This window comes from Lepidochelys kempii, chromosome 11 (genome assembly GCF_965140265.1).
Source record: "Lepidochelys kempii isolate rLepKem1 chromosome 11, rLepKem1.hap2, whole genome shotgun sequence".
Taxonomy (NCBI): domain Eukaryota; kingdom Metazoa; phylum Chordata; order Testudines; family Cheloniidae; genus Lepidochelys; species Lepidochelys kempii.
Genome location: NC_133266.1, coordinates 44,947,403 through 44,974,646, shown reverse-complemented (window position 1 = coordinate 44,974,646; position 27,244 = coordinate 44,947,403). Strand labels below are relative to the sequence as shown.

The 27,244-nt window shown below is 38.7% G+C and overlaps 1 protein-coding gene across 1 annotated transcript in view; it reads left to right on the top strand.

Annotated features, from left to right (window-relative positions):
• Positions 1–27,244, top strand: part of TTN (titin) — a 468,699-nt gene that overhangs the window by 377,746 nt on the left and 63,709 nt on the right. The window contains exons 239-280 of the mRNA XM_073306908.1: positions 133–320; positions 1,599–1,713; positions 2,287–2,571; positions 2,891–3,042; positions 3,181–3,328; positions 3,446–3,623; positions 3,726–3,847; positions 3,946–4,233; positions 4,327–4,623; positions 4,738–4,924; positions 7,437–7,552; positions 7,648–7,947; positions 8,201–8,500; positions 8,594–8,699; positions 8,878–9,074; positions 9,178–9,483; positions 9,585–9,863; positions 12,620–12,919; positions 13,020–13,322; positions 13,433–13,807; positions 13,899–14,201; positions 15,056–15,355; positions 15,447–15,743; positions 15,847–16,131; positions 16,227–16,520; positions 17,052–17,351; positions 17,465–17,773; positions 17,867–18,057; positions 19,824–20,253; positions 20,866–21,174; positions 21,910–22,058; positions 22,174–22,206; positions 22,297–22,426; positions 22,522–22,821; positions 22,910–23,227; positions 23,340–23,636; positions 23,748–24,047; positions 24,624–24,938; positions 25,035–25,183; positions 26,264–26,414; positions 26,503–26,784; positions 26,888–27,190. Coding sequence (XP_073163009.1) covers positions 133–320; positions 1,599–1,713; positions 2,287–2,571; positions 2,891–3,042; positions 3,181–3,328; positions 3,446–3,623; positions 3,726–3,847; positions 3,946–4,233; positions 4,327–4,623; positions 4,738–4,924; positions 7,437–7,552; positions 7,648–7,947; positions 8,201–8,500; positions 8,594–8,699; positions 8,878–9,074; positions 9,178–9,483; positions 9,585–9,863; positions 12,620–12,919; positions 13,020–13,322; positions 13,433–13,807; positions 13,899–14,201; positions 15,056–15,355; positions 15,447–15,743; positions 15,847–16,131; positions 16,227–16,520; positions 17,052–17,351; positions 17,465–17,773; positions 17,867–18,057; positions 19,824–20,253; positions 20,866–21,174; positions 21,910–22,058; positions 22,174–22,206; positions 22,297–22,426; positions 22,522–22,821; positions 22,910–23,227; positions 23,340–23,636; positions 23,748–24,047; positions 24,624–24,938; positions 25,035–25,183; positions 26,264–26,414; positions 26,503–26,784; positions 26,888–27,190 — 10,287 coding nt within the window. The remainder of the gene's footprint in view (positions 1–132; positions 321–1,598; positions 1,714–2,286; positions 2,572–2,890; positions 3,043–3,180; positions 3,329–3,445; positions 3,624–3,725; positions 3,848–3,945; positions 4,234–4,326; positions 4,624–4,737; positions 4,925–7,436; positions 7,553–7,647; positions 7,948–8,200; positions 8,501–8,593; positions 8,700–8,877; positions 9,075–9,177; positions 9,484–9,584; positions 9,864–12,619; positions 12,920–13,019; positions 13,323–13,432; positions 13,808–13,898; positions 14,202–15,055; positions 15,356–15,446; positions 15,744–15,846; positions 16,132–16,226; positions 16,521–17,051; positions 17,352–17,464; positions 17,774–17,866; positions 18,058–19,823; positions 20,254–20,865; positions 21,175–21,909; positions 22,059–22,173; positions 22,207–22,296; positions 22,427–22,521; positions 22,822–22,909; positions 23,228–23,339; positions 23,637–23,747; positions 24,048–24,623; positions 24,939–25,034; positions 25,184–26,263; positions 26,415–26,502; positions 26,785–26,887; positions 27,191–27,244) is intronic.

The following is a 27,244-nucleotide window of genomic DNA, read 5'->3' as shown; positions in this document are numbered from 1 at the left end:
TTAGTCGGACTACCGGAAAATAAATTAAATAATATTTAAGGTATCAATGGATGATATAGTTCAACTTACATATAGTAAAACCAAATCTCCTTTTCCAGTTGATAATGTCTAAGTTCTTCAAATTCTTTTCAGAAAAACCAAGTCCTCCCATTAACCTCAGTCATTCAGACCAAACTAAGTTATCCGTGCAGCTTACATGGGAGCCTCCTCTGAAAGATGGAGGAAGTCCAATAATGGGTTATATTATTGAAAGACGTGAAGAGGGAACAGATAACTGGATCCATTGTAATCCAAGACTTGTCCCTAATCTTACTTATAAGGTAAGGTGGTTCATTCTTAAATGAAATATTCAGTATGTGTTTGTGAAAGGTTCGGTCACAGAGACCCCCCCGGGACTGTCACCCAATGTGCTGAAACTACCTCTGAGCCCATTTTCTTTGCCAGCTTGGGACTCCAGAACCCTGCCTTGTTGAGCCAGACATGCTAGCCTGCTGCAACACAGACCCAGGGTCTGAACCATGCCCCCAAAGCTGCAGACTTAACTGAAAACTGCTCAGGAAGTACTCCTGTCTCTAGCACCCAGACACCCAGCTCCCCATGGGATCCAAACCCCAAATAAATCCGTTTTATTCTGTATAAAGCTTATATAGGGTAAACGCATAAATTGTCTGCCCTCTATAACACTGATAGAGAGATATGCACAGCTGTTTGCTCCCACAGGTATTAATCACTTACTCTGGGTTAATTAATAAACAAAAGTGATTTTAAGAAGTATAAAAAGTAGGATTGAAGTGGTTTCCAAGTAATAACAGACAAAACAAAGTAAGTTACCTAGCAAAATAAAACAAAACACACAAGTCTAAGCCTAATACATTAAGAAACCGTTTACAGGTAAATCTCACCCTAAGAAATGTTCCAATAAGCTTCTTTCACAGACTAGACTCCTTCCCAGTCTGGGCCCAATCCTTTCCCCTGGTACAGTCCTTGTTAGTTCCAGGTCAGGTGGTAACTAGGGGATTTCTCATGACTGGCAGCCCCCGTTGTTCTGTTCCACCCCCTTTTATAGCTTTGGCACAAGGCGGGAATCTTTTGTCTCTCTGGGTCCCCACCCCTCCTTCTAAATAGAAAAGCACCAGGTTTAAGATGGATTCCAATACCAGGTGACATGGTCACATGTCCTGTGAGACCCCAAGCCTCCATTCATCTGGGCCTGACTCACAGAAATGCAGGAAGGTTTGCAAGTAAACAGAGCTATTTACAACCAATTGTCCTAGTCAATGGGAGTCATCAAGATTCTAAACCACCATTAATGGCCCACACTTCTCATAATTACAATTGGACTTCAGAGTAATACATCATATTTCTAGTTTTAGATACAAGAATAATACATACATACAAATAGGATGTAGATTATAATCAGTAGATTATAAGTTTTGTAGTGATACCTGACAAGAGATCTTTTGCATGAAGCATATTCCAGTTACATTATATTCACGCTCATTAGCATATTTCCATAAAACATATGGAGTGCAATGTCACTGTGTTTACAATTTTTAACATGATTTTTAATTTGCAAATGGTTATTTGTTCCTTTTTAGGTAACTGGATTGAAACCAGGAGCCAGTTACTACTACAGAGTCTCTGCAGAAAATGCAGCTGGTGTATCAGATCCAGCTGAGGCTATTGGGCCACTGACTGCAGATGACACTCACGGTAAGCAGTTTTCTTTTTAGTTTAGTTAATCAGGTAAGACATAAAGCTGCATCTGTTCAGGCTTTCATGACAGTACTAGCTGTCAGTGCTACTGTGCATGGCTCCATCAGACCTATGATATCAGCACTGAGTGCCAACAGCCAGGGCCTCTAACCCAGATAAATTCTTTACTACAACCATCTCTGCAGGTGGGCTAGCTCTACTGTTGGGAGACCCATTGAACAACAGCATAAGCAGTTTTGTTGAAGAGGGAGGATGGTCTTTTAACTAGCCACCTACAGAATGGGGCCCAAAACTTTTAAAAATACATTTAAACATTTACTATCGATGGAAGTTAAACGTCCCACCTGTTATTGTTTAGCTAACTAGATATCTTAAGGGTTTCTAAAGAGCACACTGGTAGAGAGAGGGCAGGAGTGAGCTGCTGCAGCCAGGCCCAGGTGGCTCCCAACTGGCTGCTGCTGGTGGAAGTGGAGTCAAGTAGCAGTCTGCCAATTGCGGTATTATTAACAACAATACAAAAATCAAAAAGTCTGAAAGTATTTAATGGAATCAATTTTTCCCCTTTTTCAGTTGGACCGACAATGGACTTAAGTGCATTTAAAGATGGACTGGAAGTTATTGTCCCAGAGCCACTCAAGATCCGTGTTCCTATCACGGGCTACCCTGTGCCAACTGCAACGTGGTCTGTTGGTGATAAAATCTTAGAAAAGGGTGATCGTGTGAAAATAGTGACTACTGCAGCCTTTGCAGAGCTTGTTATTACTCCAAGTGAACGTCCAGACAAGGGCATTTATACCTTGAAATTAGAAAACCCTGTGTCATCTGTTTCAGGAGAAATTGATGTTAATGTCATTGGTAAGCAGGCACAAACCTTCTTTTGGGTATTTAAATTATAGCAATAACTTCTAACCAATATCTTGCAAAAAATCTTTAGATCATTATACTATGAGAAACCATATAACATTCAGCAAATGAGGTATATTTAACAATAATTCTAACAAAAATAACTTTACTGAAGTCCATCTGCGGTGGTCTTACAGTTTTCAGTATCCTACAGTTCATAATTTAGGGGAGAGGGTCTAAGTAGCCCCAGTCTTTTAATAAATAGATGGAATAGAAAATATGGCAAACTATTGATGGAAAGACAAATTAATGCAATATGTGTCACTTCCAGCTCACCCAAGTGCACCAAGAGAACTAAAAGTGATAGACATGAGCAGGAACACAGTGCAATTGACTTGGGAAGCACCAGAAAATGATGGAGGAAGTCCAGTGACTGGCTATCTTATTGAAAAACGTGATATAAGCCGGAAAACATGGACCAAAGTAAGTTTTTTGTTTTGTTTTTGTGATTACAGTTTGTTGTCACTTTCTATATTGTTTCCGTTTGTACCGCAGAAGTTTGGTCACTTGCTGCTTTGGGAAGGAATTCTAGAAATAAATTAGAACATTTCTTTTTCTCAGGTTCTGGATTATGTTGTTGACCAAGAGTTCACTGTACCTGACCTCATCCAAGGAAAAGAATATTTGTTTAGAGTTTCAGCACGCAACAAATGTGGACCAGGAGAGCCTGCATATATTGATGAACCTGTAAATATGTCAGCACCAACAAGTAAGTACTCATCTTTATGTTTGTATTATTTTACTGCTTTTGCTTTTATATAATTTTTGAAAAAAATCTGTCTCTCCGATTGGTTTCTAAGATCCTCTATATCTCTTGTTTTTACAGCGGTGCCTGATCCACCAGAGAATGTGAAATGGAGAGATCCAACATCTAAAAGCATCTTCCTAACATGGGATCCACCTAAGTCTGATGGTGGTTCACGCATCAAGGGTTATCTGGTAGAAAAATGCCAACGTGGTACTGATAAGTGGGAGCCCTGTGGCGAACCTGTTGCTGAAACAAAGTAAGCATTTTAAGCACGAAAATCAGAAGGACTGTCATTTTAATTAAATAAAATATTCGATTCTTGCCATTTTAAATATCTGAATTGTGTTATAATTAACAGAATGGAAGTACCAAAACTTAAAGAAGGTGAATGGTACTCATACCGGGTTAAGGCTTTGAATAAACATGGAGCAAGCAAACCAAGCAAGCCAACGGACGAGATCCAGGCCGTGGATACAAAGGGTAATTATTTAAATGAATTAATTAAGTCCATTATATTCTTTCTGACATTCTTCATAACACTGTTTTTGTAACAATGTTTTAATTTTTTCATAAATCAGAGGCCCCAGAAATTTTCCTAGATGTGAAACTTCTTGCTGGACTGACTGTAAAAGCTGGAACTAAAATAGAGCTACCAGCTACAATAAAAGGAAGGCCTGAGCCTCGGATTACTTGGACCAAGGCTGATAAAGTCCTGAAACCTGACGACAGAATTACAATTGAAACCAAACCTAAGCATTCCAGAGTCACGATTACAGACAGCAAGAGAAGTGACAGCGGTAGCTATATTATTGAAGCTGTAAATTCCAGTGGGCGTGCTACTGCTGTTGTTGAAGTTAATGTTTTAGGTATATTAGGTTTATTATATTTATTTTAAATCAACATAAATGTAGCCAACCATATAAGTGTCAGAAATTAATATTCATCTATGTCATCAATAGATAAGCCAGGTCCCCCAGCTGCATTTGATATATCGGATATTACAAATGAATCCTGCTTCCTGACATGGAATCCTCCTCGAGATGATGGTGGATCTAAAATCACAAACTATGTTGTTGAGAGAAGAGCTACAGACAGTGAAGTATGGCACAAGATGTCATCGACTATTAAGGGAACAAACTTCAAAGCGACGAACTTAACCCCTCATAAAGAATACATCTTCCGAGTCAGTGCTGAAAACATGTATGGTGTTGGGGAGCCAGTTCAACACAGCCCCATCATTGCTAAATATTCCTTTGGTAAGCTAATTAATTTGATGCTCAGTTTACTGTGTACTTTTACAGAAAATGTATAAATATACAAATGTGAGTGTGTGTATATATATTTAAATTTATAATTATAAATTTGTACAGATCCACCAGGGCCTCCGACAGGTGTCACACCTTCTGAAGTCACGAAAGATTCTGTGACCTTAACATGGTCTGAACCAGATGAAGATGGTGGCAGTCCAATCACTGGTTATTGGGTTGAGAGATATGATCCTGATCACGATAAATGGATAAGATGCAATAAGATACCAGTGACAGATACAGTATTCAAGTATGACTACTATCAATTTAGCTTGTAAATGGGGCTATAAATACAGATAAATGTAGCACTGACCTTTTCAACATATATCATTTTCTTGTTCTCTTTTTTGCTGTTCTAAATGTAGAACAAACTAATGTCTGATGGCATGCTTTCTCTTTCAATACCTAATTTTAATCAAGAATTTCTTTATGGAAGACTAAGAGTCTTATATTCTTTTTCCTTTCCCCCCTGAATAGAATAGTGACTTTCTCTGCTGCATCCCTGGACACTCTCTGTGATTGCCAATGAGTATTCTCAAAGTTGGTGCCATTGCCATTCCATGCATTAGGTCACGACACAGGCATTTTGTCAACACTTGTATGTAGATAACAATCTTCCAATCCAGGTAGCAAAAGCATTCGGCAGATCTCCAACATTAGTCTTCTGTATGATAGTATAACATTCTGCTGTTGCTAAGGAGGAGTACAGAAGAATAGCACAAGCATGTAGGGACAAAATTAGAAAGGCTAATGCACAAAATCAGTTACACCCAGCAAAGAACATAAAAGGCAACAAGAAGCAGGTCTTTAAATATATTAGAAGCAAGAGAAAGACAAAGGAAAGTGTAGATTCTGTACTTAGCAGGGAAGCAGAGATATTAACTCAAGAAGGCTGAAGTATTCAATACCTATTTTGCTTGAGTCTTCATTTAAAAGGTTAATGGTTACCAGATAATCGATACAATTAATAAACACTGAGGGGGAAAGAATGTAAGTCAAAATAGGGAAAGAACAAGTTAAAGAATATTTAGCAAAGTTGGATGTATTCAAGTTGGCAGGACTTGACAAAATTCATCCTAGGGTATTTAAGGAACTAGCTGAAGCAATCTCAGAACCATTACCAATTATCTTTGAAAACTCATGCCGGTTCGAGGGGACTGGAGAAGGGCAAAGGTAGTACTTATGTTGAAAAAGGGAAACAGAGAACCCAAGGAATTATAAATGAATAAGCCTAACTTTGATACCTGGAAAGATACTGGAACAAATTATTAATGATCAATTTGTAAACACACAGAGAATAATAGGGTTATAAGGAATACCCAGCATGGATTTGGCAAGAGCAAATCCTCCCAAGCCAACCTAATTTCCTTCTTTGACAGGGTTACTGGGCTAGTGGATAGGAGGGGTGGAGTGAAGCAGTAGATGTAATATATCTTGATTTTAGTAAGTGTTTTGACACAGTCATACATGACATTCTCGTAAGTAAACTTGGGAAATGGGGACTAGATTAAATTACGATAAGGTAGATGTACAACTGGTTTAAAGACTGTACTCAAAGAGTAGTTATCAATAGTTCACCATCAAATTGAGAGGGTGTATCTAGTGGGGTTCTGCAGGGGTCAGTCCTGGTTCCGGTATTATTCAATATTTTCATTAGTAACTTGGATAATGAAGTGGAAAGTATGCTTATAAAATTTGCAGGTGACACAAAGCTGGGGGGTTTACTTTGAAGGACAGGATTAGAATTCAAAATGACCTTGACAAATTGGAGAAATGGTCTGAATTCAACAAGATGAAGTTTAATAAAGACTGTGTACAGTACCACACTTAGGAAGGAAAAATCAAATGCACAACTACAAAATGGGGAATAACTGGCTAGGTGGTAGCACTGCTGAAAAGGATCTGGGGATTATAGTGGATCACAAATTGAATATGACTCAACGGTATGATGCAGCTGCGAAAGAGGCTAATATCATACTGGGGGTATTAAAAGGAATGTCATATCTAAGACACAGGAGGTTATTGTCCCACTCTACTCTGCCCTAGTGAGGCCTCAGCCAGAGTACTGTGACCAGTTCTGGGTGCCACATTTTAGGAAAGATGTAGACAAATTGGAAAGAGTCCAGAGGAGAGCAGCAAAAATAAAAAAAAAAGTTTTAGAAAACCTGACCTATGAAGAAAGGTTAAAAAAACTGGGTATTTTTAGTCCAGAGAAAAGAAGACTGGGAAGGTGGGGGAAACCTGACCATCTTTAAATATGTTAAGGGCTACTATAAATATGACCAGGATCAATTGTTCTCTGTGTCCATTTAAGGTAGGAAAAGTAGTAATGGGCTTAATCTGCAGCAAGAAAGATTTAGGTTGGATATTAGGAAAAACTTTCTAACTGTAAGGATAGTTAAACTCTGGAATAGGCTTCCAAGGGAGGTTGTGGAATCCCCATCATTGGAGGTTTATAAGAGCAGGCTGGACAAACACCTGTCAGGGATGGTCTAGGTTTACTTGGTCCTCCCTCAGCACAGGGGACTAGACTTGATGCCTCTCAAGGTCCCTTTCAGTCCTACATGTCTATGATGCTATTGCCCGTATACCATTTAGTATCTTAAATCAATCCCATTTAATATAACATATTTATCAGTAGCTAGGAATTTGGGGGGTTTTTTGCATATGTAGCAGTATAATGACTTAAAAAACACAATGCTAAGCATGCATAAATGTGTGGGTTTGGCTTTATTACTAAATATTTTATTCCCAATTAACAGAGTTAAAGGTCTTACCAACAAGAAGAAGTACAAGTTCCGTGTCTTGGCAGAGAATCTTGCAGGACCTGGAAAACCAAGCAAGGAGACAGAGCCAATCCTAGTGAAGGATCCTATTGGTATTATGAATACATTTCTTTCACAATTTAATTTAAAATAAAACCAAGGAAATAATTTGTTCTAAAATCTAAATTGTTATTTAATTTGTGTCTAGATCCTCCATGGCCCCCTGGCAAGCCAACTGTGAAAGATGTTGCCAAAACATCATTATTCCTGCAGTGGACAAAGCCAGAACATGATGGAGGTGCAAAGATTGAGTCTTATGTCATTGAGTTACTAAAAACCGGAACAGATGAGTGGGTAAGAGTGGCTGAGGGCATTCCCTTGACTGAACATTTCCTCAAGGGGCTTATGGAGAAACAAGAATACTCATTCCGCATAAGAGCTGTGAACAAGGCTGGGGAGAGCGAGCCTAGTGAGCCCAGTGACCCTGTGCTATGCAAAGAGAGACTGCGTGAGTAGCATTTAAAATATATTACTAAAATACATATTTTACAATTTTAAAATATAAACTAAAACAGTCTAAACCATTCCTGTATGTTTAGCCAACAAGTAAACTTTTGTAAGGTTATAAAACATAGAAATCTATCCCGCATTCACTGTAAAAATGTAACCTTTTAATAAGCTCCATGTTATTCTCTGTCTTCTATGCATCTGAGAGGATAAACAGATAAAACTGTTTTTTCTTTGTTTTACTATTTTTACAGACCCTCCTTCACCACCTCGATGGCTTGAGGTTATTAACATTACTAAGAACACTGCGGATCTTAAATGGACGGTACCAGAAAAAGATGGGGGCTCCCCAATTACCAACTACATTGTTGAAAAGAGAGATGTGAGACGGAAAGGCTGGCAAACAGTTGATACAACAGTAAAAGACACTAAATACACAGTGACCCCACTCACTGAAGGCTCTCTCTATGTGTTCCGTGTGGCTGCCGAAAATGCAGTTGGACAAAGTGACTATTGTGAAATTGAAGATTCAGTTCTTGCTAAAGATACCTTCAGTAAGTTTTCACATTTGCATGTTTAGAAGTTAGTATACACAAAGACATAGTTTTTGAACTCTTTTTCTCCTAATACGGATATTTTGTTTTTAGCTACTCCTGGACCACCATATGCTCTTGCAGTGGTTGAAGTGACAAAGAGACATGTTGACCTAAAATGGGAACCACCTAAGAATGACGGTGGCAGACCAATTCAAAGGTAAGATGATTACAGATTTGTATAGCACTAGCTGCATGCTAGGTGATGTGTAGATATACAGATATGCTGTTTTTATTTGTTTTTGTTTTAATATCTCTTTACCTATTTTCAGTTAGTATGAAATTGTGAATGTCCTATGATTCCATATTTCTAATGGTATGTTTTCTTGTTTACATAGATATGTTATTGAAAAGAAAGAAAAATTAGGCACACGCTGGGTGAAAGCTGGAAAGACAGCTGGACCTGACTGTCATTTCAGAGTGACTGATGTTATTGAAGGTACAGAGGTACAGTTCCAGGTCCGTGCAGAAAATGAAGCTGGTTGTGGTCATCCAAGTGAACCAACTGACCTCCTTGCTATTGAAGACCCAACAAGTAAGTCATAATATAATAATTAAAGTATGAAATATGCAGTCAAAATACTATATTGATGGACTGATATTGCAAAAAGTACTGTAATACTTTTGCATTTTTGCAGGCCCTCCATCACCTCCTCTTGATTTACATGTGACAGATGCAAGCAGAAAGCACATTTCCATTGCATGGAAACCACCAGAGAAAAATGGTGGTAGCCCTATTATTGGATACAATGTTGAGCTGTGTGAAGCAGGAACAGAAAAATGGATGCGAATCAATTCTCGTGCAGTAAAAGACTTGAAATACAAAGTGGAAGAGGGAATTGTTCCTGACAAGGAGTATGTGCTGAGAGTCAGAGCTGTCAATGCTATTGGAGCTAGTGATCCATCAGAAATATCAGAAAATGTTGTTGTTAAAGATCCAGACTGTAAGAATATATTTCTTTTAAAAACTATTTGTAATTTATAAATGCAAAAGGATTTGGGCATTTTGAAGCTTTTTAATAATAACATACTGATACTTTTACAGGCAATCCTACTATTGACCTAAAGACTCAAGACATTGTTGTTATTGAAGGAAAGAAGTTAAGTATCCCTGTACCCTTTCGAGCTGTTCCATCACCAACCATTACATGGCATAAAGGTGGCAAGGAGGTTAAAGCAGGGGACAGAACAACAATGAAGAGCGATTACACATCTGCATTGCTTGAAGTCACAAACAGTGTTCATGCTGATGCAGGTGTTTACACTATCACCCTGGAGAACAAACTGGGCTCAACAACTGGCTCAGTCAACGTCAAAGTCATAGGTAACAAAACTTTTTTTGATGGTAAACTCTTTGGGTGAGATGCTTACCCCTGTTTTGGGCCATTGATGGCATAAAATCACAATGAAAGTCCCATATCTGGCCAAGGAGGATTCCCCTGGTGCAGGCACTCAGGAGACAGATATAAGGTTACATCTCAAGGACCCATTGTGAGCCATGATATAGGAGGCATCCCAGGGGAAGGATTTGGTGGAGGGAGGTATATGTTAGGGCCCTAGCACACAACACTTCAGAGACTCTAGGTGGCACTGTGGCCCCCAAGGAAACTCACTGAGATTGCTAAAACGTAATCAAGCCCTCAAGGCTGTTGACTTGCACTGGAGGCCTCCCACTCCCCAGAATAGCCCTGGAGCTGGAGGATACAAAGGTGACTTAAAGCCATCATAGCCCCCTTTCCCCTGGGCTACAAGTTGCATGCTGTGTCTGTCAGAGGCATAGCACAGAATCTTACCCTTTATACCCATTCTAAAATAATATAAATATGCACTATAACTGTACAGTATTGGCAAAAAGAAAAGGAGTACTTGTGGCACCTTAGAGACTAACCAATTTATTTGAGCATGAGCTTTCGTGAGCTACAGCTCACTTCATCGGATGCATACCGTGGAAACTGCAGCAGACTTTATATACACACAGAGATCATAAAACAATACCTCCTCCCACCCCACTGTCCTGCTGGTAATAGCTTATCTAAAGTGATCATCAAGTTGGGCCATTTCCAGCACAAATCCAAGTTTTCTCACCCTCCTCCCCCCCACACACAAACTCACTCTCCTGCTGGTAATAGCCCATCCAAAGTGACAACTCTCTACACAATGTGCATGATAATCAAGGTGGGCCATTTCCTGCACAAATCCAGGTTCTCTCACCCCCTCACCCCACTCCAAAAAACACACATACAAACTCACTATCCTGCTGGTAATAGCTCATCCAAAGTGACCACTCTCCCTACAATGTGCATGATAATCAAGGTGGGCCATTTCCAGCAGCACAAATCCAGGTTTTCTCACCCCCCCCCCACCCCCATACACACACAAACTCACTCTCCTGCTGGTAATAGCTCATTCAAAGTGACCACTCTCCCTACAATGTGCATGGTAATCAAAGTGGGCCATGTCCAGCACAAATCCAGGCTTTCTCACCCCACCCCCCCTTTTTCTTTTTTTTCCCGGGAACACACACACACACACAAACTCACTCTCCTGCTGGCAATAGCTCATCTAAACTGACCACTCTCCAAGTTTAAATCCAAGTTTAACCAGAACGTCTGGGGGGTGGGGTAGGAAAAAACAAGGGGAAATAGGCTATCTTGCATAATGACTTAGCCACTCCCAGTCTCTATTTAAGCCTAAATTAATAGTATCCAATTTGCAAATGAATTCCAATTCAGCAGTTTCTCGCTGGAGTCTGGATTTGAAGTTTTTTTGTTTTAAGATAGCGACCTTCATGTCTGTGATTGCATGACCAGAGAGATTGAAGTGTTCTCCGACTGGTTTATGAATGTTATAATTCTTGACATCTGATTTGTGTCCATTTATTCTTTAAGTAGAGACTGTCCAGTTTGACCAATGTAAATGGCAGAGGGACACTGCTGGCACATGATGGCATATATCACATTGGTGGATGTGCAGGTGGACAAGCCTCTGATAGTGTGGCTGATGTTATTAGTCCCTGTGATGGTGTCCCCTGAATAGATATGTGGGCACAGTTGGCAACGGGCTTTGTTGCAAGGATAAGTTCCTGGGTTAGTGGTTCTGTTGTGTGGTATGTGGTTGTTGGTGAGTATTTGCTTCAGGTTGCGGGGCTGTCTGTAGGCAAGGACTGGCCTGTCTCCCAAGATTTGCGAGAGTGTTGGGTCATCCTTTAGGATAGGTTGTAGATCCTTAATAATGCGTTGGAGGGGTTTTAGTTGGGGGCTGAAGGTGACGGCTAGTGGCGTTCTGTTATTTTCTTTGTTAGGCCTGTCCTGTAGTAGGTAACTTCTGGGAACTCTTCTGGCTCTATCAATCTGTTTCTTCACTTCCGCAGGTGGGTATTGTAGTTGTAAGAAAGCTTGACAGAGATCTTGTAGGTGTTTGTCTCTGTCTGAGGGGTTGGAGCAAATGCGGTTGTATCGCAGAGCTTGGCTGTAGATGATGGATCGTGTGGTGTGGTCAGGGTGAAAGCTGGAGGCATGTAGGTAGGAATAGCGGTCAGTAGGTTTCCGGTATATGGTGGTGTTTATGTGACCATTGTATATAAAGTCTGCTGCAGTTTCCACGGTATGCATCCGATGAAGTGAGCTGTAGCTCACGAAAGCTCATGCTCAAATAAATTGGTTAGTCTCTAAGGTGCCACAAGTACTCCTTTTCTTTTTGTGAATACAAACTAACACGGCTGTTACTCTGAAACCTGTACAGTATTGCCAACTATTTATATTTAAAATATTAATTAAGCATAAAATCTCAAAGAAAGATCAATTTTGACACTTTAATAGATCTGTAATCCCTTAATAAGCCAATTAGTATGGAGAATAAAACAAATAAACTAAGTCAACAGGTTATATGAATCTTTCATGTCTACTGCCATAAGGAAATGTAAATTCATGTCTATGTTGTGCAACCAATATTTGTCCTTTTGGTCTGCTTTGTGCAAAACAGAAGTAAAAAATACAATGTAATTTCACATTTGTACTAAAGCAGTTTCCTAGTTTCTTGTTGTTGTTAGGGTAATTATATAAAAATTATTATTTGAAACAGGTCTGCCTGGACAATGCAAAAACATTAAAGCAAGTGAAGTGACTAAAAATTCATGTAAGATATCGTGGGAACCTCCAGAGTATGATGGTGGCACTCCCATCTTACATTATGTCCTGGAACGTAGAGAAGCTGGTCGGAGAACATATATTCCAGTGATGTCTGGTGAGAACAAACTCTCGTGGAATGTCAAGGATCTTATACCAAATGGTGAATATTACTTCCGTGTTAAGGCTGTCAATAAAATTGGAGGAGGTGAATACATTGAACTAAGGAACCCAGTCATTGCTGAAGATCCAAAGCGTAAGTTCTTATATCAATGGATAATCGACTAGATAGATTTTAAAATAATTTCTCTATATCTTCTATTTGTTTAAATTCTATTTTTGTTATTATTCTACAGAGCGTCCAGATCCACCTGTTGATCTTGAGATTTCTAATACAACATCCAAGTCAGTAACACTTACATGGAAGCCACCTTTATATGACGGAGGATGCAAGATTATGGGCTATATCTTAGAAAAGATTGCTAAGGGTCAAGACGAGTGGGAAAGGTGCAATGAATTTTTGATACCTGTTTTGACTTACACAGTAAAAGGTCTTGAGGAGGGCAAGGAATACCAATTCCGTGCTCGTGCAGAGAATGCTGCAGGTGTCAGTGAACCTTCTCGTATCACTCCATTAGTGAAAGCTGTTGATCCCATTGGTATGATTGCTTATTTTTCTTACTACCATCAATTCTTAAACCTACCAGAAAATACTACTTTTAACTTCATTTCTAAATGCAGCTTAAAAATACATTTCTTGTTATTACAGAGGCTCCAAAAGTCTTCCTTAGTGCTAATCTGCAGGCTGGCCTTGAGGTGAGGCGCGGTGATGAAATTGCACTGGAAGCACATATTTCAGGAGCACCGTACCCATCTATTACATGGTTAAGGAATGATGAAACTATTAGGCCACAGGAAATAAAAAAGAGAGTAACAAAGTTTACTAGGAGAAGGAAGGGTGAAGTTGAAGAAGAGGAGCCATTCTACCTTTCACTGCCAGAACGTTTGAATATTGACAACCACACACCTGGAGAGTCCTTGTTAGCCGTTCGTGACTCACTTAGACCTGACCATGGCACATTTACAATCAGAGTTGAAAATGATCATGGTGTTGCAAAAGCCTCATGTGAAGTAAACGTATTAGGTATGTGCTTAAACAGCTTATTGTTTAAAATGTCAGAGCAGATGCTCACCAGAAGACACTAATAATTTTTTACTGGTGTTTTAAAAAATAGATACACCTGGACCTCCTATCAACTTTACATTTGAAGATGTTAGAAAACATTCTGTTGTTTGCAAGTGGGAGCCTCCTCTTGACGATGGTGGAAGTGAAATCCTGAACTATGTCCTGGAAAAGAAAGACAACTCAAAAGCTGAAATAGGCTGGGTTACTGTCACTTCAACACTCAGGCATTGCAAATACCACGTGCTAAAATTGATTGAAGGAAAGGAATACCTTTTCCGTGTATCAGCTGAAAATCGGTTAGGACCTGGACCACCATGTGTTTCCAAACCACTGGTAGCCAAAGATCCATTCAGTAAGTCTTATGTTGATATTTAAACACAATACTTTTGGAGAAATTCTATTCTATATGGGGTTTTTTATACTATCCGCATCACTAGTATCTGAATGCATTCCAGAAGTGCATTAAGCAATGTAACTAGCAGCTATCAAATGTGGTTCATTTTTTTTTATCTTGTCCCCCTGTTAGGGGAGAAATTGTATGTGGAGTATCGTGTTTTGTTTTGGCAGGGTGTTGTTTGGGGTTCGGGTTTTTTTTTTAATGTACATGCGACTGTATGTTTATGTAAGAAAATGCAAGGTTGAAGAATTGCACCTTCTGCTTGGAGCAGAAGGCGGTGAGGTTTGTATTGGTCCTTAGTTCCTGTAGGGGTTCATACTACAGTCTCGGATTAGTCCCTCAGAGAGCTCTGTCTCCAGCACAGACAAGCTTTATCCTTATGTTGGAAAGTCCCATTGTGCCAGAGGAGTTGCTGACCGCAGTCTTTATCCCAGTTTTTAGATATCCTGGGCCCAACCCACTGAGTACCTTGAAGATAGCAACAAAGGCCAAATGTATTACAATGCACTCTTTTATATAGTACTTTTCGCATTAAAATATTAACAAATTAATCATGGCCCATGTGAAGGAGTTCCACATTATTATCTCTGTTTTACAGATTAGTAAACTAAATCACAGTAAGTTTAACCGACTTGTCCAAAATCACACAGTAAGAAAATGATAGAGCTGCAGTTAGAACAGGTTATTTCCCCATGCTTAGTCCACTAGGCCATAATGCCTCACTACATACATAAAATTAAATTTGAGATCTGGATAAGAAATCATAGATGCCAAAATTTCATTTTTCTCTTTCTTTTTAATTTTTTTAGCTCCACCGGATGCACCTGATAAACCTGAAGTGGAGGATGTTACCAGTAATAGTATGTTGGTTAAATGGAAAGAACCAAAAGACAACGGTAGCCCCATCTTGGGTTATTGGATTGAAAAACGTGAAATCAATAGTACTCACTGGGCTCGTGTCAACAGAAGCCTCCTGAACACCCTAGAAATAAGAGCCGATGGACTTTTGGAAGGACTTAACTATATCTTTAGAGTGTGTGCTGAAAATGCAGCTGGCCCTGGCAAATTTAGTCCACCTTCAGATCCAAAAACTGCTCAGGACCCAATATGTAAGTATTTTAATAGAAGATAATGGTTGGAGGCTGACAAGAGTAGGTTAAGTATCCATGAATTTTGATTTACACTTTTTTATTTCTTTAGTGCCACCTGGTCCACCAATTCCAAGAGTTGTTGATACAAGCTCAACTGCTATTGAGCTAGAATGGGAACCTCCAGCATTCAATGGTGGTGGTGATATCATCGGTTATTTCATTTACAAACAATTGGTGGGCATAAATGAATGGTCACGCTGCACAGAGAAATCCATTAAGATTAGAAAATACACTGTTAAAGAAATTAGAGAAGGTGCTGACTATAAACTCCGTGTTACCGCTGTTAATGCAGCCGGGGAAGGACCACCTGGTGAAACTGAACCTATAACAGTTTCAGAACCTCAAGGTACTGTTGTTGTGCAAATGTCATTTAACATATAGTAGCCAGTATGGCATGTTAGACTCTTTTATCTCCCTTAAACTAACGCACAATTTCTATTTTTCTGCAGAGCCTCCTCATGTTGAATTGGATGTTTCTGTCAAAGCAGGCATTCAGATAATGGCTGGGAAAACTCTTAAAATTCCTGCTACTGTAACTGGGCGCCCTACACCTACAATTGTGTGGACTGTGGAGGAAGGTGAATTAGACAAAGAGCGGGTTGTTATTGAAAATGTTGGCACCAGATCAGAACTAACTATTCAGAATGCATTGAGAAAAGACCACGGAAGATATGTGATTACTGCAACCAATCAGAGTGGTTCCAAATTTGCAGCAACCAGAGTAGAAGTTTTTGGTAAGAAATATTACATGCTGTGAAACCAATTGTCAAGTATACCTAGATACAAGAAATCTTTGTTTTTTTGTTATACAACATGTTCTCTTTTTCAGATGTTCCTGGGCCAGTGCTTGACCTAAAACCTGTGGTTGTGAACAGAAAGATGTGTCTGCTTAACTGGTCTGATCCTGAAGATGATGGAGGAAGTGATATCACTGGCTTCCTTGTTGAACGCAAAGATGCCAAAATGCATACTTGGAGACAGTGTATAGATACTGAGAGATCTAAGTGTGATATTACAGGTCTCGTTGAAGGACAGGAATATATGTTTCGTGTTATTGCCAAGAATAAGTTTGGCTGTGGTCCACCTGTTGACATCGGACCAATTCTTGCAGTTGACCCATTAGGTAAAATAACTATTTGTTTGCTTATGTCAATTATTAAATATAGGGAGATCTAGATCACTGCACAGTTATTTAATTAATGCTGAGATGGCACACTGTATATTCAATGTACATAGACATATTAATGGGGTTTTTTAGTTTTCATACTTACCTGCTACAGAGTTAAGGCTTCAGACCTTCAGCAGAGTAACTGTTGAAGTTAGATCTCTCACTTATGTAAAATTACCATGACCATTTCTGAAAAGGAGTAGGAGATAACCACTTTGTCTCTCCTTCTTTCAATCAGGCAGCTTCCATTGACAAAGTCTGTGTTTAAACTATTGTTGAGACACTAATTGTTGCCCTGTTGCCAACATAGTCACTTCACTATCAGAGAAACTTCACACTACATTATAATAATTTGGATACCTTGCATATGAAAGATGCTGCTTTAAAAATGCCAAATCTATTTTATTTAATAGGATAAGAAATGAAACAAAACTTTAAGTATATGTATGACTTATATTTTTCATTGTGAATTACTTGTGATAATAGGTCCTCCAACAGCACCTGAGAGGTTCATGTACACAGAGAGGACAAAGTCAACCATTACACTTGACTGGAAGCCTCCCCGTAATGATGGTGGCAGTCCTGTCATAGGATACATCGTTGATAAGAGAAGACATGACTCAAATGTGTTTGAAAGAGTTAACCAGCAACTCTGTCCAACTACATCTCTTCTTGTAGACAATCTTGCTGAGCTTCATATGTATGAATTCCGTGTCAAAGCAGTCAATGCTATTGGTGAAAGTGAACCATCACTACCACTTAACGTAGTTATACAAGATGATGAAGGTACACCTGTTTATTAGAAACACGTACAACGGCTTTCAAAACTCTGTTAGCTTGTTTCTTTGCTTTTTGTTACCGCCTTCATTCTTTTATTTTTGTTTTGTTTTGTTTTACAGTACCTCCAACTGTCACATTACGTCTGGCTGTCAGAGGAGATACTATCAAAGTGAGGGCAGGAGAGCCAGTTAATATTCCAGCTGATGTCACAGGTCTACCAATACCAAAGATTGAATGGGCCAAAAATGAAGTTTTAATTGACAAACCATCAGATGCACTTAAGATAACCAAACAAGAAATATCTAGATCTGAAGCAAAAACTGAACTTAGTATGCCTGCTGCACTTAGGGACGATAAAGGCACTTACACAGTCACAGCTACCAATCGTCTCGGCACAGCGTATCGCAATGCTTATGTTGAAGTGTATGGTAAGGATCTGATTTATTTTAATGAAATGACAAAAGCAAATATGTTTTTGCCTTTTCCATAACATAATATTATATTGTATTGTTTTTATTTAGATCGTCCTTCTCCACCAAGAAATCTTGCCGTTTCTGACATTAAAGCAGAATCATGCTATTTGACCTGGGATGTCCCCCTTGATAATGGTGGCAGTGAAATTACTCATTACATTATTGAAAAACGTGATGCCAGTAGGAAGAAATCTGAATGGGAGGAGGTCTCCAGCACAGTAGTTGACAGACGATTTGGGGTAAAGTTATCTGAAAACTTTTCTGTACTTTACAAAGTGTCTTTATGATGTAATTCAACATGCTTAAATAGCAAAAATAACACACGTACAATACTGAAATAAAATGAATTATCAATACAATGAAAAATTACAGAACACATAGTTATCTGAGTAGGTGGTACACTGACCATGACCAGAATTTCTAGATAATCGCTATTGCCATTGTGTATTTTCCTTAAATCCCAAAAAGAAAATAATATATTCAGTTATGTCATTTATTTTATAAAGAAGTTAATATCTGAATTAAGGAGATGTATCCCTTTTGTGTCGTCTAGGTTAATTTATATCAGAAATATAATTTTGTATTTAGAGAGTAAGGGTGATCACAATTTCATATGACCCAGTAAAGGTACAGTAGCTGACAAGTTCTCTCATTTTGAAAAAATCACTATACAGACATTTTAAATCCAGTGGTTTTTTTATTAATTGTTTTTCCAGTTTTGCTTTTGAATTGTTATAAGCATCTCAGTGAGGATTCATTCTCACCCTCCTTTAAAACTTAATCATACTGATACATGTCAGAGTAATTCTCACTAACTTAAGACACTGACAAAAGTATGTGACCACTTGGCAATTTGGTCAATTTTGTTAGGTTTTTTGCTTACCCTGCTGTTCTGACCTGCTGCTGTATCTCTTAGTAGCACTAGCCTCCAGCTTCCCTCCAGTATATTGCCCTCTTGCTGAAAGGGCAAACAGCCCAAATGGTAGGAACAAATAAGTGGATTGATGTCTGCACCTACCTCAAAGACCAAGAGCATTATGACATTCTCATTCACTCTTGGCTCTGTAAAAAGAAAAGGAGTACTTGTGGCACCTTAGAGACTAACCAATTTATTTGAGCATGAGCTTTCATGAGCTACAGCTCACTTCATCGGATGCATACCGTGGAAACTGCAGCAGACTTTATATACACACAGAGAATATGAAACAATACCTCCTCCCACCCCACTGTCCTGCTGGTAATAGCTTATCTAAAGTGATCATCAAGTTGGGCCATTTCCAGCACAAATCCAGGTTTTCTCACCCTCCACCCCCCCCACACAAATTCACTCTCCTGCTGGTGATAGCCCATCCAAAGTGACAACTCTCTACACAATGTACATGATAATCAAGTTGGGCCATTTCCTGCACAAATCCAGGAGGTTCTCTGGGGGTGAGAGAACCTGGATTTGTGCAGGAAATGGCCCAACTTGATTATCATACACATTGTGAAGAGAGTGGTCACTTTGGATGGGCTATTACCAGCAGGAGAGTGAGTTTGTGTTGGGGTAGGGGGGCGGAGGGTGAGAAAACCTGGATTTGTGCTGGAAATGGCCCAACTTGATGATCACTTTAGATAAGCTATTACCAGCAGGACAGTGGGGTGGGAGGAGGTATTGTTTCATATTCTCTGTGTGTATATAAAGTCTGCTGCAGTTTCCACGGTATGCATCCGATGAAGTGAGCTGTAGCTCACGAAAGCTCATGCTCAAATAAATTGGTTAGTCTCTAAGGTGCCACAAGTACTCCTTTTCTTTTTGCGAATACAGACTAACACGGCTGTTACTCTGAATCTTGGCTCTGTGTGCATGATATACAAGTTTATATGGTGCAGCATATAGAGGTACTTGTAGCCATTCACTGGGATAACTAAGGAAGAGTTTAATTAAACAGCATCAAAAGAGGGAAAATTTAACATATACTTATTTTGGAAACAGTTATTTATTCATTTAAATCTTGTTTTTCAGGTGTGGAAACTTGCAACAAATGGTGAATACCAGTTTAGAGTCAGGGCAGTAAACAAATATGGGACAAGTGATGAGTGCCTCTCAGAGAAAGTGGTCATTAAGGATCCATATGGCCTTCCTGGACCTCCTGGAAAACCAAAAGTTTTAGATCACACTAGGTCATCAATGCTGGTGACTTGGGAGCCTCCTTTGGACAATGGTGGAGCCCCAATCACTGGGTATTGGTTGGAGAAGAGAGAAGTCGGAGGTGTCTATTGGTCACGTGTTAACAGAGCTCCAGTAACAAAACCAGTAATGAAAGGGCTGGAATTTAATGTCTTGCGGTTGATTGAAGGCGTTGAATACCAGTTTAGAGCAATGGCTGTAAATATTGCTGGAATTGGCCCTCCCAGTGAACCATCAGATCCTGCCTTAGCAGCAGATCCTATATGTAAGTATACAGTTTTTATGAGTTGCTTTAAAGGTTATAATACATAAAAACTATATTCTGTAACCCTTATTGATGTTGAATTCAGTGGGACTAGACTGATGAAATGTTTGCAGGACTGGGGCCTACATAATGCCATTCTGTTTTCAGTGTAATGATTTTCTGATTAACTATTAATTATTTTTATTTTAGTTCAGATAATTAATTCTGATCTCACGTGCCATACTTTTACATCAGTTTAACTCCAATGATTTCAATGGACTACTCCTGTTTAAGCTGGTGTAAGCGAGTTCAGAATCAGTGATTTATTCTTCTTTGTTGTTAAATATTATTACAGTAGAATAATGTTTATATTTTTTGCTTTAAGTGTATGTATAATTGTTATATGTGTTGTAAATATAAAAAACGTATAACAATTTCACATATCATATATGTCATATACATAACATGTTTGTAAATATACATATTTGCAGTATTCTCAATTTTTACTACCATTCTTTTTGACAAATGTATAGAAAAATACTTCTTTTGCTGACATTACAGCATTTTAAAATGTAAAATTGAAAATACATAGACACTAACTCCCAGCCAAAACTTTTTGCATTTTCTTACAAGTTGTACCTGGTGCACCATCATGCCCAGAGGTTACAGATAGAACCAAATCCACTATATCTCTTAAATGGAAACCCCCACAAAAAGATGGTGGCAGTCCTATAAAAGGATACATTGTTGAAATGCAAGAAGAAGGTAGTACTGACTGGAAGAAGGTGAATGAACTAGACAAACTATTCCCTACTTGCGAATGTGTTGTACCCAGCTTGAAAGAACTTAGAAAGTACAGATTTAGAGTGAAAGCTGTAAATGCTGCTGGGGAATCTGAACCAAGTCTTCCAACATCAGAAATACCTGTCAAGGAAATTCTAGGTAAGAGTCTTGGAATTAATTTAGATATTTAGAGATAAATCCTACCGTTTGCTGTGCATGTGCATTAGGAGACAAAGAGGGGTAAAGACCAAGTTCAAACAGCAGGGCCCACCATGGTAGACCTAGCCCAGTACACAGAATTATTCAAGAACATCAACAAAGAAGCTGGAAATCTAAGAAAGTGACCTGGTGACCTTGAATAGGATATCACCAACCAGAAATCTGACAAGCGTTATAACTAGACATAAAGGTTACATTGTGCCCAATGAAAAAGCAACAGCAACAAGTGCCCCACAGAGCATTGGGGTCCTCCTGATGCAGTGGTTCTTAATCTTTACTGCAGCCTGTGCCCCTTTGGTTCTCAAAATATATTCTTGCAGCCGTTATCAAAAATCATTGAAGTAGGTCAGTTCTTCAAACCTAGATATATTTTTGTTTGTATATTACAGTAATAGCTAAAAAATGTCTAATGTTAATAAATACATAGATTTGATTAAACAAAGTAGTTGTACCTACATGCCTGTGCTTAATTTGTGTTTTCGATGATTTACCTTCTAAAAAAATCCGGCATGTCTCGCACCCCCAGAAAGGGCATCTCGCACCCCAGGTTAAGAGCCACTGTCCTGATGTATACTGTGCATGCTTTGGAATGTATCATGAGGTTTTCATGCATAGCTGGCTGAATTTTAATTTCAATAACTCATCTAACAATTATATTTCTAAATCTTTTTGCAGAGGAACCAGAAGTTTTTATTGATATTGGAGCACAAGATTTTCTCTCTGTTCGTTCTGGTACAACAATTAAAATCCCAGCCATTATAAAGGGGCGTCCAGTTCCAAAAACATCTTGGGAATTTGAAGGAGAAGCCAAGAAGGCAATAAAGGTTATTAAAAGAACTGATTACTTTCTGTTCTTTTCTGTTCTTTCTGTTCTTTTAATCTGTTGCTAACTATTTAAAGAAATCTCTGTTACGTTTACTTTTTCTTCTTTATTTATAGGATGGAGTCAATAATATACCTGAAGATGCTCAGGTAATGTAAAAAAATTAAATTGTTTCTATATTGCTAAATTTTTCATTTTGTAATTATTTATAATCAATATATATTTCTTTTTATTTGCAGCTGGAAGTAACCAATACTACTTCAATAATTACTATCCCAGAATGTAACAGAGGCCATTCTGGAAGATACAGTATTACAGCAAAGAATAAAGCAGGACAGAAAACTGTAAACGTTAGAGTTAACGTCCTTGGTACGCCATATACATGTTGGAGTATTCATATAGAATTTTTCATGTTTTCTAGGTATTTATCTAAAACTGCTTCTGTTGTGCTTTTATGCTAACAGATGTGCCAGGGCCACCAAAAGACCTGAAAGTGAGTGATATAGCAAGATGTAGTTGCAAACTTTCATGGAAGATGCCAGACAATGACGGTGGAGACAGAATCAAAGGCTATGTTATAGAGAAGAGGACTGTTGAAGGGAAGGCCTGGACAAAAGTCAATCCAGACTGTGGAAGCACTTCCTTCATTGTACCTGATCTCATAGCCGGGCAACAATATTTCTTCCGTGTACGTGCAGAAAACCGCTTTGGTATTGGGCCGCCTGCAGACACAATCCAACGGACCACAGCCAGGGATCCAATCCGTAAGTTAAATCAAAATGGAACATCTCCTTTGATAACCAAATGCTACTATAATGTCGGTTGATTCCAATTTTTATTTGATTTTTAAAGATCCTCCTGATCCACCTATCAAACTCAAGATTGGTCTTGTAACTAAAAACACTGTTAGCTTGACATGGAAACCTCCAAAGAATGATGGTGGTGCCCCTGTTACACATTATAATATTGAGTGTCTTCACTGGGATCGTACTGGGGAAGGGAAAGAGTCTTGGAAACAGTGCAATAGACGTGATGTAGAGGAAACAAAGTTTACTGTTGAGGACCTGAAAGAAGGTGAAGAATATGAATTCAGGGTCAAAGCTGTAAATGAAGCGGGTCCCAGCAGACCATCTGCTACAGTTGGCCCAATTGTTGTCAAAGACCAAACATGTAAGTACTGAACAATGCTGGAAAACAGAACATTTCATTATACAACTTTAAAAGTATATTTGCTTTTGTATCCCTTTTAATGGCAATTTATGTTTTTTGTGTTTCATACTAGGTCCACCATCAATTGAACTCAAAGAATTTATGGAGGTTGAGGAGGGAACAGATATTAACATTATAGCCAAGATAAAGGGTGTGCCATTCCCCACATTAACGTGGTTTAAAGCTACTCCAAAGAAACCTGATGACAAAACACCAGTACTGTATGATCAACATGTCAATAAGGTTGTGAGCGAAGATACTTGCACCTTACTAATCCAACAGTCTCGCAGAAGAGATACAGGCTTGTACACTTTAACTGCTGTAAATAATCTGGGAACTGCTTCAAAGGAGATGAGGCTGAATGTTCTTGGTAAATATCAAGGGGTTTTGTACAATTGCATGTGTTGATTCTGTGAATATGATACTTTATTTTAAATGTATTTTAATTATGCATTCATAATTCTTAAAATTTAACTTTCAGGACGTCCTGGACCACCAGAGGGACCCATTAAATTTGAATCCATTTCAACTGATCAGATGACCTTGTCTTGGCTTCCTCCTAAAGATGATGGTGGTTCTAAGATTACAAACTATGTTATTGAAAAAAGGGAAGCTAATAGAAGAACATGGGTACCTGTTACCAACGAGCCAAAGGAATGCATCTTCACTGTGCCCAAATTGCTGGAAGGCCATGAATATATGTTCCGCATCATGGCACAAAATAAATTTGGCATTGGGGAGCCTCTTGATAGTGAACCACAAACAGCAAGAAACCTTTTCAGTAAGTATGATATTGTGTTCAAATGTTAGTTGTTCTCATGCTTTGTAGTGACTTTGACAATGCAGAGTCTAAAGAATCAGCTCATCTATTATGGCAAAGCTGTAAATTACCAATTGCTTTTATGTCTACCACATATCTGAAATTTCTAGAATAGTTTGAAAGATTTTTACCATAGATATCCTGTTAGGTAGTTAACGTTTAAAATGTTAATGTTTTGTCTCTTTTCTTTGCTATATCTTAAAATACAACTATATTTGGTTTTATTGAAACTGGACTGGATCATACAGTTATATTTGGGATAATACTGACCTTACCATTATGGAAGAGTTATTTCCTTAACTTGAGTTATGGAAAAAGACAATAAAGAATAAGGGAGTTAGCTTCTTAGTTGCTGGTCTAACAGAAAGGGAATGCTAGGTCTGAGAAAAGAAGACTATATTACAAACTTTTCCTACACACACTGGCCACAGAAAGGTACACAGAGGGCAAGTGAATGTTAACCTTGACAGTTAAATGAGACACAGACATTTTATATTTTAACATTTTGTTACAAAATTTGTGTAACTTTTTTTCCAGGTGTTCCTGGACCATGCGACAAGCCAACGGTTAGCAGCATAACATATGACTCCATGATTGTCAACTGGGAGGAACCAGAATATGATGGAGGCTCTCCTGTAACAGGTTACTGGCTAGAGCGTAAAGAGACCACTGGAAAGAGATGGACAAGGGTTAACCGTGATCCTATCAAACCTATGACCCTAGGAATTTCTTACAAAGTTACTGGTCTTATTGAAGGTTCAGAATATCAGTTCCGTGTATTGGCTATTAATGCAGCTGGTGTTGGTCCACCAAGCATGCCATCTGACCCAGCAATTGCTAGAGACCCTATTGGTAAATATGTTAAATTTATATTTTTCACATTGAAAATGTTCCATTGAGAAGAAAAAATGTATTGTTATAATGTAATGATATCATATTATTTTCCAGCCCCTCCTGGTCCACCAATTCCAAAAGTTACTGACTGGACAAAGTCATCTGTTGATCTGGAATGGGCTCCACCATTAAAGGATGGTGGTTCTAAGATCACTGGTTACATAGTTGAATATAAAGAGGAAGGAAAGGAAGAATGGGAAAAGGTAGGTGAAATACTATTATAGGATTTGCGTTTCCTCTATCTTTAAACAATATTTTTCGCTAATGTATATTTGTACATATTCTCATTACACCAACTATATGGGACAAATTATCATGTCTTCTTTGTACAATAATTATCTTCGTAGTTTTAAAATATATGGCCAAATTCAAAAGTTAATATTTGCCACACTGTGGTGTCTAAGATACCTCAGTATTTTCCTAAACTCAGGTTCTCTAAACATCACAGTTCTGTGCAGCAAAGTATGTTTATAGTTATCAATAAAGGAGCAGAAGGTTCATGTGAAAGTGGATATTAGGTACATAAGTAAAGGAGCCAATGGAATGTCAAATTATTCCTAGTTACTTTGCAAACAATGCCTCCACGTTTTCCTACTGCTCTTCAATAATACATTACTGAAAATCTCACTGGTGCATATAGAACAGAAGTTAATGTTTCCCAACCAGCAATTTGGTCATAAATACATGCCACTTGTCCAGTATGCCTACTTTTGCACCTCTTCACATATTTGCTATAAGCCAAATGCTGCCCCAACCTGTGCATAAAATCCATGTAAACAGGCTATGCACAAGAGATCCAGAAAGGCTCATGAGAAAGGGATTTTTTCCCACTTTTCCTCCTTTCACCTCCAAACTGGCATTTTGGTGTACAGGAACCCTATGCAGCCATTCATCTGCCTCAGATCATGGACTCTGTTGTAACTGCTATGGCTCCTTTATGACTCCCTAGTTAGAGGAATTGTTCAAACTGATGAATCTGCATGATAGTACATCTCCAAGTCACTCTCCTGCATTTCCATTACCCTATATTCCCCTCACAATGTTCCCTTCAATCCGCATATCATTCATATGCACCAGGATGTCCTGAATGCCTTCTCTGTGGAATGCCCATTCCTTGTATTTGAACAGTGCTGGTGTCACTGCATTTAGAGCCTGCTGTACTTGTGGATGTTGGACAGTTATACCATAACAGTTGTTTCGGATGCATGAGTGCCACCAATAGCCAATTCCTTTGTGGTGTTTGTGATTTTCTGATATTGACTGATGTTATAATCTTTTTCCAGGTAAAAGATAGAGAAATAAGAGGAACCAAGTTTGTTGTGACAGGATTAAAAGAAGGAAGTTTCTACAGATTTAGAGTTAGAGCAATAAATGCTGCTGGTATCGGAGAGCCTGGCGAAGTTACAGAAGTTATTGAACTGAAGGATAGAATTGGTATTTTACAATTTTTATTTTTAACATTTTTACCAATCAAAGTGAACAAACAGAAAATATATTGAATCATTTTGTTTATTTCTTACAGTCCCCCCTGATCTTCACTTGGATGCTAGTGTCAGAGACAGAATTGTTGTTCATGCTGGGGGAGTGATCCGGATCATAGCTTACGTCTCAGGAAAGCCACCTCCAACAGTCACATGGAGCAGGGATGAAAGAGCTTTACCAGAAGAAGCTAAAATTGAAGAAACAGCCATCAGCTCTTCTCTGGTTATTAAGAACTGCAAGAGAAGTTACCAAGGCCTCTACACTCTTTTTGCCAAAAATGCAGGTGGAGAACGGAAGAAGACTATTATTGTTGATGTGTTAGGTAAATCAGAAGTTCAGAATTTGCATACAATTTTGTTCTAAAAATATGGTTTCATAAAATCCAGTACATAAAACTAAATGTATACTTTTTCTTTCCATCTTAGATGTACCAGGGCCAGTTGGTGTTCCATTCCTTACTGAGAACCTAACCAATGACTCTTGCAAACTGACATGGTTTTCTCCAGAGGATGATGGTGGTTCTCCTATCACCAACTATATTATTGAAAAGCGTGAAGCTGACCGTAAAGCTTGGACCCCAGTAACCTATACAGTCACAAGACAGAATGCTACTGTTCAAGGGCTGATTGAAGGCAAGGCATACTTTTTCCGAATTGCACCTGAGAATATTATTGGCATGGGCCCATTCGTTGAGACAACAAAAGAGCTGGTCATCAGAGAACCAATATGTAAGTACATTTTTGTTTTATAGATTATTGTAATAGAAGGGAGATTGGCAAAAA